Source organism: Gavialis gangeticus, unplaced genomic scaffold, assembly GCF_001723915.1.
Source record: "Gavialis gangeticus isolate Ggan-Ray unplaced genomic scaffold, GavGan_comp1, whole genome shotgun sequence".
Classification (NCBI taxonomy): Eukaryota; Metazoa; Chordata; order Crocodylia; family Gavialidae; genus Gavialis; species Gavialis gangeticus.
This window is the reverse complement of record NW_017729011.1, coordinates 24,973,872-24,987,353: the sequence shown is the minus strand read 5'-3', so window position 1 is coordinate 24,987,353 and position 13,482 is coordinate 24,973,872. Positions and strand designations below refer to the sequence as shown.

General features: G+C 38.0%; 1 protein-coding gene across 1 annotated transcript in view; it reads left to right on the top strand.

The window, feature by feature from the left end:
• Window positions 1-13,482, top strand: part of PSMB7 (proteasome subunit beta 7) — a 51,767-nt gene that overhangs the window by 14,456 nt on the left and 23,829 nt on the right. The window contains exon 6 of the mRNA XM_019510890.1: window positions 8,353-8,411. Coding sequence (XP_019366435.1) covers window positions 8,353-8,411 — 59 coding nt within the window. The remainder of the gene's footprint in view (window positions 1-8,352; window positions 8,412-13,482) is intronic.

Genomic DNA, 13,482 nt, shown 5'->3' with positions numbered 1-13,482 from the left:
CCCCCCCCCCCCCCCCCCCCCATTACAGTTTACTCGTTCTGTAGAATGTCACATGAATGAGTAGATAGGCAGATAAACTAGACGTTTATTAAAGACTAGTTAATTGAACTCTTTTTCACCAGTCCATTTGACCTTGCTTATGATCCTTCCTCCCCACTCCCCTCTAATACTATTCCCCACTGGATTTCCAGGAATAATAGGGCTGTTTTTATTGGAGCAGTAGGATTCTGTTTATCTTTAAGAATTGAGAAGTGCAGGTATCAGAATATCTTATATTGACATGGTCCTGAAACACTGCTGGTCTCCATAAAAGTTCCATGAAAAGGTCTTGGACAACAATGTGATCCTGCCTTGATCATACAAGTGAAAAAACTTGTATTTAAAAATAACAGCTTCATTGCTTTTGCTTTTCTTCCATAGGAATGCTTGAAAATTAGATACATTCTGAATCCATACATAACTGATTTCAGACACCATTTAGAAAAGAGTTTCCGATGATACCCATTCTCAGTGACTTTTAGCAGTTTCTTATTAGTGAGAGAGACAAACATATCTGTTTATTGCTTGGCACTCTACGGCCTTTCTCAACTGATTTAATATATTAAGAGATAATGCATTAACAAACATTTAACATGTCCCTATTTATATTGAACACACACCCCTTAGCAATTAGAGTTTTAAATGCCTTTTAAGTTGCTAAAATAAAACAGCAAATTAACTGGATTGTGCAGCTTGGTTTAATTTACAGGAATTCTGTAAAGGTGGTACTGGACCAATAGATGGTGCCATTACCTTAGAAACGGGTAAAATATTTACTTGGCATAGAAAATCCCTGAAACAATTGTGTTGTATATGATGTCATAGTCCAATTTAGGACTGCACAAATCTAAACTAATATAAATATTGATCTGATTTTGTCTCTTACTTTAAACTCAATACATTAGTAAATTATAAATTACTTCACCCATAAGTAGTGATTGATTAATGAACCTATGGCATAAGGTTACAAGCTTCCTTTATCAACGTAGTTACTTAAAAGCTTTTAAAGCAAAAGTGCCAATGAGTGGTATTACTCTAGGTACAGTTTACGGATACTGACTATAGAGAATCCATTAGCAGATTCAATTCAGGTTGAATGGAAATAACCTTTCACATGTTTACATCAACTAAACACTTTTTCATTTTGTGTTGTGCCATAGTTACTTGTTTAAAAGAATAAGCAAAAGGATTCCCCTTATCCAAGCATACTCAGCACCAGTATGCTGGGTCTGCCCCTTAGACCAATCAGACTTGACTTTGTACATGATTTCAGGCTTAATGAATGTAAATTGGTTAAAGCATGCATAGTAGTAGTCTGTAAATACTGCCTTCAAGATCAAGATGCTGCTGTAACCTGCAAAAGCAAGCTGCGATCTGATACCAGGGAGTGGCTGGGAGTGGAAGGTCTGAGTGGGGCGGCCTGGGCTACCTTTAAAGAGAAGAGTGGAGTGGTAGCAGGACCCAGTGCTCAGGAAACACATGCTGGACCTCCAGTGCTTCATTTCTGTTGAAAGATAATAGTTTAGAAATGCTGTAGCATTTGCCTATCTGAACATGCTGATATATAATATTTATTTATTTATTTATTTATTTAACCTGTGGTTACACTGTACGGATCTCATTGTGTCCCTTTTACAAAGAGATTGTCATACAGAACTGGTTTACTGAGCCACTGTGTTATTCCTTCTGGAAATGGGAACCATGGGACACAACTTACCCTTCATGTGTGCGTATGTAAATTCAGAACAACAGATCCTTAACTGTTATCGTCAGAAACAATTTTTAGGTTGCTCTTAATGCACACTCTCATATCCCTATTTATACTGAATTTGCATGTTGGCAGCCAGCTTTTTAAAAGCTAGCATACAACAACTGTAAATTAACTAGGTTGTTCAGTCAGTAATGCAAATTTTGATTGTTTCAGCAGTTCCTTATTGGACCAAATTTAATTCACATTGTATTTAGATAGGGATGTGGAAACAGAGCATCGGATGGTGAACATGGTCAGGTAGAGAATTTTTTTTAATAAAAGGGGATTACTTTTTGCTTGTCCTTTTTTATAACCAGGAAACCTAATGCAGCCAGTATAGAGAGACAGTGTTTAAGCCAAAAAGAACTGAAACAGTTGGAATGTATTTCCATCTTCCAATTTTACCACAAAGAGAATCAATTTGGCTCTCACAAAAAAAAATAGAAGTATTTTCCTGTGTGGAAGGTATTGCGAGAAGTGAATTTTCAGAAATTCAGCATTAAGTGGGAAGGAGATTTTTATTTTTATTTTTATCTGGAGTGAGTGATAAAATATCTGAGACCTGACACATGATTGTGGATGAATAGAGTAGTGTCCTCCCTCACAAGGGGTTTAAAAGATACTCAGTGCTTACTCAGGAGTGAAAACATCAAATTAAACTGTTTATGCTGACAAAGGACAAAATTGGATTTCAGCAAACGATGCAAGATTGTCTGATTGCTTGGCTTGCCTAGGAAAGCTTCTGGCCAAGACTTATAATGAAATGCATGCATAAAATTAAACCGCTTGAAGTCTGTAGTTCAGCTTTTGGAAGCAGTAAGATATGTACCAGTGGTCTCTAGTGGCTAAACCTGGTCCCTTGGTACCAGCATTGTTTCATATTCATAAATCAGCTCTTCATGCATTGGCAATGTCGGCCTGCGGAGCAAGCAGTACCACCAAGAGACTAGGCCGCTCAGCCAGAAACCAGAGTGAAAAATGATCCCAATCGATGGGGCTGTGGAGAGCACCGAATTTTTACCTAGAATGAGCAGCAAATTGAATAACAATGAGTGTGTGTGAATAAGTGCCCTGTCAGGAAGCCCTGACACTGATGGATTAGAAAGTTCTAAATGTTACTCTCTTAACGCTGTGTACATCCTCCAGCGTGGCAGGCTGAGGTAGCAAACAGGTCCTTGGATGCTGAAAACGGACGCTGCTTAGCAGGAAGAAGTTCTTGTCAATGAAAGTCCTGGTTAAAAATTCCAGGAAAGTGATCTGAAGAAGCCACTGCAATTAATTATGAACGGGAGGGGAAAAAATCACTTCCAACATCTGGATTTTTTTTTTTTTAGTTTAAATATTAAAGTTTAAGAAGAAAGTTAACTACTGAGGCAGTTAAAATCACAATTTGTCCCTTACACAACTAAAGGATCAAATGCATTTCACTTTGTATCTCTTCTTCCTAACAGTGGGGAGGTCTTCTGGAATGCCAGAAGATAGATTTTAAATATCAGTCATAATGATCTTGAATACATTCCTTTGGTACGTGTCCATATTACTTATCAGATAGAAAATTTTTGGTGCAGAATTTAACCCTCCATTTTAGTTAAATATTTATTTGTATGTTTTAACATGTCTTTCTGTCTACAAGGCTGTCTATTTAAATACTAGGTTAATTAGCAGTTCTTTAACAAGCCTCTTACTAAATGGGGCTTACTTGAAACTGAAGGAAGAGAGGATTTGGGTGCCTCCAGATAATTGGGAATGTTATACTGTGGTATTTTCTTGATGTTCATTGAGTTTCCATGGTTCTTGCACTGATCAGTCATAGAAATCAAAACTGGCTTTCTAACCGCAGTTGAACTTTTCATGTATTCATATCCGGAGATATGTAACAGTTTTAAAATCCTATTCTTCAATACTGTCTTATTAATTAAGTATGGTAATGATGCAATGTTCAAATAGTTGTTTTAAAAATAAATGTTTGTGTCACGAGTTTGTAGCAAGGAAAGAGGAAGGCTGTGGCAGTACATATCACCGAGGTTCTAGATTATTCAGACATCATAATTAACGTTAATACAAATAGATAGTGTTCATTATACTGAGTGTGATTAGTTAGAAATTAAACAAATCACTAAATTGCAAAGTATGACAAAATGACATGCTAAACCTTTCGGTGGCAGTACTTTATATTGGATGCTATCTATGAAGTGGGAGCACGCTCCTAGATAGAGTCCACGTCTCCGGCTCTCTGGGTGGTTGTGGTTCCAGCCCCAGAGCTTGAGACTCTATGAATGCCCTGGTGCAGCACCTGCCTTTGTGGGCCGTAAGGGCAACAGAATGACATGCATTGTCCCCAGTGCGCTCGTCATATTTGTGACTGCGTTAAAGCAGTGAATGTCACACTACATGGCTTCAGCCAGCTGTGGAGTCAGCAAGGAATATCTCCCCTTTTCCCACTGCTTCTCTCCCTGTATGTACACACAGAGTGCACTGTTGGCCAGATGTGTGTGGCAGGGGAGAGGGGGTTCCTCACTTGTTTGTGGGCCTTGCTCAGAAACAATGACGGGACTGGCACTCTAAGGTAGTACGTGTCCCTTGGATGGCCGAGTATTGCATCCTGTCCTCTGTGGTCAGGGTCAAGTGAACAGACAAATTTGGGTTCAGGGAGGAATTTTCTTCTGAACCAGGTGACTAGGGATGTTGAGTGGGGGCTAAGAAGGGTTGGCTTTTGTAGCATGGGTGCAGGTCATCTAGATGTATCTTTATCTAAACCATTCCATGCCATCACAGAGGCCTCATCCCTGTCAGGCCTTCCAGTAAACATGGGCTAAACCAGTTACTTGTTTCACATTTATATGGCTGTATTGTAGACTGAAGGTCTACAGATTCACTAAAAACTAAAGTCTAGATTCTCAGAAACAAAGTATGTCCACCCGAGAATAGCACTAGTTCACTGTGCCTGTTCATTTTACCCCCCTGATTTCAAACACTTCACCAGAACTTTTAGTTATTCTCCCTTCTAGCTTAGACACCGTTATGGATTCTGTTTTGCAGTGTTTGGATTTTTATTTTGCTTTCCCAGCATTTGATTTGGAAAATGTTAGAACAACTTCCAACCTAAATCCAAACGTGCTTGTCAGAACTTAATTTTCTATGGTACCAAGTACATAAATACAAGACAGACTTTGGTTCCCAAATGCAAATAAGCTCCATATAGCCTGTTAATACCTGTTGTGCTTTGTTTCATTTTTTTGTCCTTTCAGTGGGCATTGCAATAAGAGAATCACTCAGAGCTCTTTCTTAGTTCTGTGTTTTTTTTTTATTGTTGAACTCCAGTCCATAATGTTCATCTTTCACACATAAGTCAAAATACTTGGAACGTGGGGGGTTGGTTTGGCTCATGTGTGGAACCAGACAGCCTTGGGAAGTCACTCATTTCTGCAGTGAAGTTGTGCAGCTTTACTTGCAAACAGTCCTGCCACTGTACAAACACTGAGGAGTCTCATGTAATATCTTGCACTTCTGTCCACCAGGAATGCAGCCTGTATTGTAAAATTCGATTAGTTTTGGCTTAAGCATTTCAACTGATGGGCTGAGAGGACCTGCTCCCTCTCCAGTGTTGTCGGATGTCTTGCTGATACCTTCACATCCACATTCTCAAGCGGGAAAGGATGTTTGTTTTGTTAGAGGAACTCAGAATAAAAAAAAAACACTTGAATTTCTAAAATTGCAACTCTCTTGTCTTTGGGTATATGCATAAACATAAAAAAAATACAGCTTGCGCATTTCAGAGAGTTCAGTGCATCTCAGAAAACCACCAAATCCTGCTAAACTGTACAAGCAACCTGTACAACATCTTTTCTTCACATAATGTTGGCCTGTGCAGTAGGGCTCCTATTGGGACACCTTTCATTAAGTGCAAGTCAGAGTGATCCTGTCTTCATAAAACTTCTGCTTAGGACAGATGAACAGAAGGACTGGATTCTGGATTTACATTACAGTTTGATTTTAAGTTCACCATACTATTTTATTAGGACCCTTGTGGACTTTGGTTCTTGGATGTTTATAGGTTGAACACTGGAATAAATTTAACATTAAAAAAACACAGGTCCCCAAACTTACCAGGTGTTCCAACGTCTCTTTGAAGGCCTCATCTAAGGGGCTAGCTACATTCATTGTTTAAATTTGACTTTTAAATCCGATACCTTGATAGTTATACCTAGAGAGGTTTGTTTAATTTATGCATTGTTTTGTGACTTGGTGCTTTTTATGGTCCTGAAACTTACTTTTCTAAGTTTTTACTTCATTTTTGTCTGGTGGTTCTGAATCTTTGGGGCTTCAAACTCGCTCAGGATGTTATTCTTTGGTGTCTCTTTACTGCAAATTATTGGAAGAGTGGTGGAAGGTCACATCCACCCCTTGGTGCTGGTGTGAGATTGTTGTTTGTCTGGAAGAGCAATACTAAGGCGTAGAGAATCCCCAGGTGCTAAGTAAAATTAGTGGATGCCTTGGCAATCCATGTCCTTTTTTCTGAGAGCTCCCATTCACATGCTAAGGTGCCACAGGACTCAGTAGAAAGTTACACAACAATAGGATGTGTTTATAGAAGATTTAGAAGATAAAATAATCTTTTATAACATTTTCTACTATATAATAATAGTTAAGAAAAGGGTTTCTTTTTTTAAAAAAGCCTTCAAAATATTACCTTTGTTCTTGTATCCGGGATATTTTTTCTTCTGTGCCGTTGCATTGTTAATAATCATGTCAAGGGCTCCTGCATCCTAGGATAAACACTCTTTAATATTGGTTTCTAGCTTTTGCTTAGGTTCCCCATCATGCCTACAAAGGGCAGTTTTTTGTGTGAATTAAGGAGGAACTTGTGGGATCTGAAGCACTCTTTCAGGATTGTCTCTGTATAATTCCATTTAGAGTAGCATCGCTCGGAGTTTCATTTACAAACAAAAGTCCGTATCTGCTCCAGAACACAACTTTGACCTTGATTGGAGGTTCAGTGCAATTTCTTTTGTTCGGTGTTTTGTCTCTTGATATAAATGTTTATATAGCTCGGTTCTGCTGCCAGTCCCCTCAAAATCCTTTTTATTTCCAGTTTCAGCTTTTAAAAAATGGAGTCATACATTGCTCCAAGGTCCAAATGAATAGTCATTGCTTGTAATACAAGTACACACTTAGAGCGTCCTACTGCTTTTAGATGTGATGTATTTGGTACTGTAAAGGTAATGATCCTCAACCACAGCAATATTCTGTAACAGGAATATCTGTCATATTCATTGGGATTACCATGTTCATTGATTTGTGTCTGTAAATCTGCTGTTTCTACCCTTTAAATTTGATCTATAATTGGACCTCCTTAAATGGTTCAGATAAGGTAGTCTGTATTTCCTCAACAGTGTCACTGTCAGCTTCTCCTTTTTCATTATACATTCAGCAGACTTGATAAAATCAGCAGGACACCTCATTTGAAACTGTTTAATCGCTGCCTTTTTCTTCCGCTAAACCATTGAGGTGGTCAAGCGATGTACACAAATCATTTTAAATAGAAAATATGGCTTTCTCTGTGACCCAGCTAAACAGATAGTGGTATGCAAAACAAGTTAAAAAGTAATAAATGCCAAAAAAATCTTCTAATTGGAGTAAAAAATTGTAGGCAACTTTATTCACTCTCCAAAAGTAGAGCGTCCTGAAATATTGTCAGGGCCCTGAATAGACAAGATGATGTCTTCCTAAAGAGTCACTCCTTTCTGAACAAAGCAAGTTTAAATTTTCAAATAGTGCTGAGCTGCTTTTTATGCCCATTTGGAGGAAGCGTATATTTATAATGCCTGCGGTTACAGTGCTTGGGGTAAAGACGGGTTTTGTTGCATTAATACCCTTTCAGTGCAGCCTTTGAGCGGATCAGAGATGGGAGGTTAAACTCTTGTTTCCATATCTGTCATTTCGTCTATTCAGTTGTTACTGTTCAAAGTACAGAGTAAAATAATGGTACAAAATAAATGCCGCATAATAAAGTGTTTTAAAGTAGACGTGGGAAATAATGTGGTGGCAGCCGCAAGCTATCCTATTACTGTTGCTGGTACACTCGTCCCCGTGTGTCAAGGTGACTGTGCCAGGGCAGCTCATTAAAACAATCCATTCTTTCTAAGTGTCTTGGTATTTAGTGATATACCCTGCAACTTAGCAAAGCTTGAAAGTGGGCCAGGAGTAGTAGAGGAACAGGAAACACAAACTCTGGCATTCGTTTTGCTCACTTTCTATAACCTCATTGCCATACTTCAGCATTTTACCATAGATTACTTACGCTAATAAAAATAGGACTATACCAAGTCTATGTGGACTGGCAGGTAAATCGTGGGCTAAAATGAGTGCTGTCCCTTAAGAGAACAGACATTTGAATAGTGTGGGGTGAAATAAGGTCAGTATTTTCATGATCTGAAGTGAGACTGGTGGTGCGTTCCTGTTTCTTATTTGTACTCTTTCTCTTTTAAAAGTGTTATGTAGAAATTCAGCAGCCATTTAACGGCATCCAAATTAAAATCATGCCTTTAACTTTGTTGTCTTAGGTTCTGGATCATTAGCGGCCATGGCAGTATTTGAAGATAAATATAAGCCAGATATGGAGGTAAGGAATGTTTTGGTCTTTGAAAATGTGATGTTTTTTTCTTTCGGTATTTCTGATGACATTAATGTACATTAAAGGAGATGTGATGGGAAATATGGAATGTCCTTAAGTTTTGTTTAAAAAAAATCCTTAATATCCTCCATCTCTCAGCTCCCCTGTATTTAGTGTTGGCTCATTACAGAGCTGTCAAAATATTCAAAGGGACGCAGTCCATGTAATGAGTGTATTTCCTATGTCCATACTTTATCTATCACAAAAAATGTGAAAAATCATAGCTGAAAAACCAGAGGGGAGAGAATTCTCTTTATTTTTTTTTCTCCTGTTAGTCAGTGATTTCTTCTGTTGTTTCTCTTGGTTTTTACGGTCAACTTATTAAAAATATGTGAAACACCACAAAAATCGGCAGAATGTAAAGCTGATTTTAACTCATTGTTGGAAACTGATCATTTCAAATTGACTGTCCTCTCAAATAGTAACTGCACTCCAGAAATCTTTAATTAGACCTCGAAGATATCGAAACATTTTCAGGTTTTGTGCTGTCTGTCAAACTGAATAACATGTTTAAGGGTTTGTTATCATGCAGCAGAATCATCTGAGTAAATACTGAGAACAGTAGGGTCACAATCCAGTGTTGAATAAACTGTATGTCAGAATAAGCTGTTCCATTCTCATATCTGCTTATTATCATTAACACATCCACTGCACAATTTTTTGTTTACGTATAGTCTTCCTTTACACCTAAAGTACATTAGGAATTTCTTAAAATCAATTGCTGTTCAGTGCCCATTCAACTAAAAAAGAGAGTAAAATCACAGGTACCTGCAGTTATTGATGAAAATAAAACTGTAAAAGAATTAAGAGGCTTCCTTGATTCTGCATGGTAAAATGCCTCAATAATGTCAGGCTCTTCTTTAAACCACATTAATCTCTTCAAACTTTTCTTGAATACTCCTTTGAGTTGCAGTTGATTAATAATTCCATGTTAAAGAAAAAAATGAGAATTGAATACCAAATTGAGAGTTTGAAGTAGATTAAAAATGACTCGTAACACACAGAATTGCAGTCGTTTTTCATAAATTTCATTGGAACCTAAAACGTAGCTGTAAAATTATTTAAACATATTTAGTATTCATGCAAATTGCACTGGTAGTGAAGGAAAAGGTTGATTTAACTTTAGTGAAATTTGGAAAACTTTCCTGATCCAGCTAGCATCTCTGCTGTGGACCAGTTTTTAAAGTCCTAGTGGACAAGGTATGTAGTTTTAGTAGCATAGCATGATTCTGTGATGCTACTGAATTCCTACCTTACATTAATAATTTAAAATTAAAATTGTAAGTAAAATATCTTTATTCTGTTAGCTTGTCTTTGGACTAACTTCTTGTGTATTAACAACTGATTAAAAATTTATAATTAATGATTTGTAAAAACAAAAAATGGTTTAATGGGTTTGCAATGGATGAGAGGCTGCATAAGTAAATAAAAAACGGAGTTATATGTCTTCCCTTGTTACTATATATGAAGCAGTTACTGTTCTTTTAATTATGAGACTGCAAAAAGATTTTAATGCTGCTACTATGCTGCAGGGAGCACCCAAGAAAACAGGACGTTGTGTCTAGGATGCATAAGCAATGTTGCCGAAATTTGGAATATTCTTAATTGGAAAGTCAGACTCCTTAACCTACAGCATTAAGAGTCAGTAGAAAAATCCATGAAATATGAAAGTTGAATCTCTGCTTCTGGAACTTGTGTCACCGAAATTGGTGCACAATGGTAGTGGGTTTTCCAGTCTTCTGCATACCTACATTTGGTGTGTGCACTATTCATAGGGATAACTTAAAAATAATAGCTGTAGCATAGTGTGGTCTCAAAACTTAAGTATTTTTTTTTTGCCATTTTAAGGGAAGAACTTAATTTTTCATTTTCTACTGGTTGGCAAATTTCTTTCTTTTTCTTGTTTTTTTTACCCCATTTTTTAGTGTAATAGCTTAAAAAGTGCCGAAAGTTGGTAAATTTCCATTTTTTTTTTCTACCTGAAAAGGTCAACTTAATTAAATTATCGTTATAGTCGACCTTAAATGGCAGGAGTTCGTTGTGTATCAAGCATGTAGAAATGTATTCTACCAGCTTGTTGAAATGGACATTGAGGTCTGGAGATGAGCATACAATATAACCCTCTTTGTTTTCATTGGGTGTTCAGCTGGTTAATGTGTGTAATATCCTGTCAGAATAAGTAATACAGCTTAAGAGCCATGTGATAACTCAATTTTACTTTTTTAGCGATCGTTCTTTTTTCTTTTCTTTTTTAAATCTACAGCAAACAGGTTAAAATGTCTAACTTTAACACTACATTTTAAACCCCACCCCCCCAAAATAGGTTGTTCTACCTGGTGGAAAATTCAACAATATCAAAAATAAACAAGGAACACGCAGTCGTCATAGTTCTGTTAGATGAGACGTTGTTTGCTCAGTTCAAAATGCAGCATGTTTTTGCATTACGTGATACAAACATAAAAACTGTCAATTGGTGTCACACTGGAATGATAAGTTTAAAATTTCTGGAGATTAATTCATTAAAATGGGTAGAAGATTAATATTTTTCTGTCAAGATCAATGCTGCTTGCTTTTACACTAATTGTCAGAATATCTTGCTAGGGCTACTGAAGGGTAGTGGTGTGCTGTAAGACCATCACATCACAGAAAAATGATTCAAAGGCAAACTGTCCTGCACCCTCTGGTATCGACTTGCAAATTAGCATCTGGAATGTAATTAAACAAGCTTAATGAAAGTAGCAGCTGAATACTGCTGGAAAAGACAATCAGCTTTTTTCCCTCTGATATATATTCTGTACTATTGAAGCTGATCACCAAACACATCGTGTGAGCACAGTTAAAAAAATTAGCATTTATTTGAAGAATAGGAACTGTTTTTCATTCTGTTATGCTTTTGGCATGCACTGGCGTCCCATGAGAGCCATGCCACAGCAGATAGTGCACAATATTTATAAATCCATGACAGGCAATAATAGCAACTTGAAAAATTCTTTTGCTAGAATTTCAAGTTGAGAGCTGCCAAAAGCTGAGAGGATCAAATCTGCAGTGGCAGCTGCTGTGCCCTACAGTTAGAATTGTAGACTTTGAAGATGCTCAACTTGAAAAAAATGAAGACTGCAGGCTTAGCCAATTTTTGCAGGTTTCTAGAGCCCTGGCTCTCTGCCTTTTGAAGATGAGTTGCTGAAGCTTCTACCACTGCCTGAGGCATGCTAACACCAGCAGGATGTGTTTTTCTCATAGACTTAGTGTGTCTTCAGTTTTAAGTAGCACATGCTTTGTCAATGCCAACTGTGATGGTCCTTCCCCTGGTTGCAGTGCCGAGAGATGATCTTTACCCAACATCCTTCAGAGAAACTGCTAAGATAGATGGTGACGTACTCAAGTACCACTTCTGCAGTCTGATTTATGGAGGCATGTTTCATTGTGAAGCAAATGCTGGCCTCTAGAGGAACCATTATAGATTGCTGAAGATGTGAACACTTTCAGCCCCGAAGGCCTGTAGATGCTTCAAAAATGTGATGCCAAGCACCTAACTACTGCAGAACAATATTAATTTGTCATGTGGGCAGCTATAGATCCACTTTAAATAACGTAAGTGGAAGAGCAGCATGCCTAATACAGTGTTGCAGGCTTAGATCTTGCAGTGCAGCCAGTTCTTCCTTTCAGTCAAGTAAGTAACCACATGGTTTTAAACACAACATTCATTTTTTCAGTTTTATTCACGGATGCTCAAGTTAAAAAAAAAAAAAAAAAACCAACATCAAGGGATAGCAGCCATTGAAACCTGGGATAAATTCTGCGTACACTGTAAGGTGCTGGAACTTGTGACTTATCTATGCGCTGGTTGTCGAGTCCCCAGGGGGAACTGGAACACAGATCTTTAATAATATAAATGTTGGTGGTTGACCCTGTCACTCACAGAGGAGGAGAAGTTTTGTAAGTCTGAAGAAAATTACTTGATAAAGTGCAGCCAGCATGGACTTACATTTTTTTAGGCACCTGACGAAAGCTTCGTGTTCTGCTGAGCAAAGATGCAGGCTGCTCTTGCCTCTCATTTTTCTCCCATATTTCATGAAACCAGCTGAGTTTAATAAGAAGAGAAGCCAAAAGGAAGAGACTCCAGAAGGAAGAGCAGCAGCCATCGTAGAAAACAGTGACCTCAGGGAAACTGAATGGAGGGGTGTGCTATGTTCAGTTGCAGAGGACAAAATAAGAGGAGGAGAAATGCAGAACTGAAATAATTACCTTTGAAATGGAGTGCTGGAAAAGTGTGAGGATGTGCAGCATTTGTGATCGTGTGCTACACGTTAATTGCATGTGGTAATAAATTCAGACAGGCATTTGATGTAGAAGGATACGTTAGTAGAGTTGGAAGGTGAGATGTCTCTCCTTCCTGGCCCAACTCTCCCAACAACATTCCCCTGCTATATGGGAGGGTAGCCTAGTGGTTAATCCACAGAACAGGGAGCCCACAGCATGAGGCTGTGTCTGGCTCTGCCGTCCATCATGGGGGGACCTGTGACAAATCACTTATCACCTCTGGACAGGTGAGGAAACTGAGGCACAGAGTTGATTGTCTTCATCAAAGAGAGGTGTGGGGCTTAATGTATGAAGGCCTCTGATATCCTAGGAGAAACTTTGCAGTAAATTGGCCTTTCCATAGCATCTATTTAAATAAAAATACTTAGGTCGTAGTTCAGTATTACAGAAACACCGACATTGTTTTTCTGTTGTTAAACAGCCCAAGCAGAAATAATTCAAAAAAAAATATTTGGAGGGACAGTAGGAAACGTGGGCATTGCGCTGTGTGGCTGAGTTTTATTTTTGTTTATTAACTACTGACAATAATACTGAGTTATTTTTGTCAACTGTCAAAACTATATAATCTTCAACAATAGTTGTCTCATCAGTCTTATTTAGACTGCATCTGTGTGACTCAGAGCTCGAGAGCAGTGACAAGCTGCATATGAATTCTGTATTCATTAGTGATGTTGATCAAAATGCCTGTGTCCCTGCCATA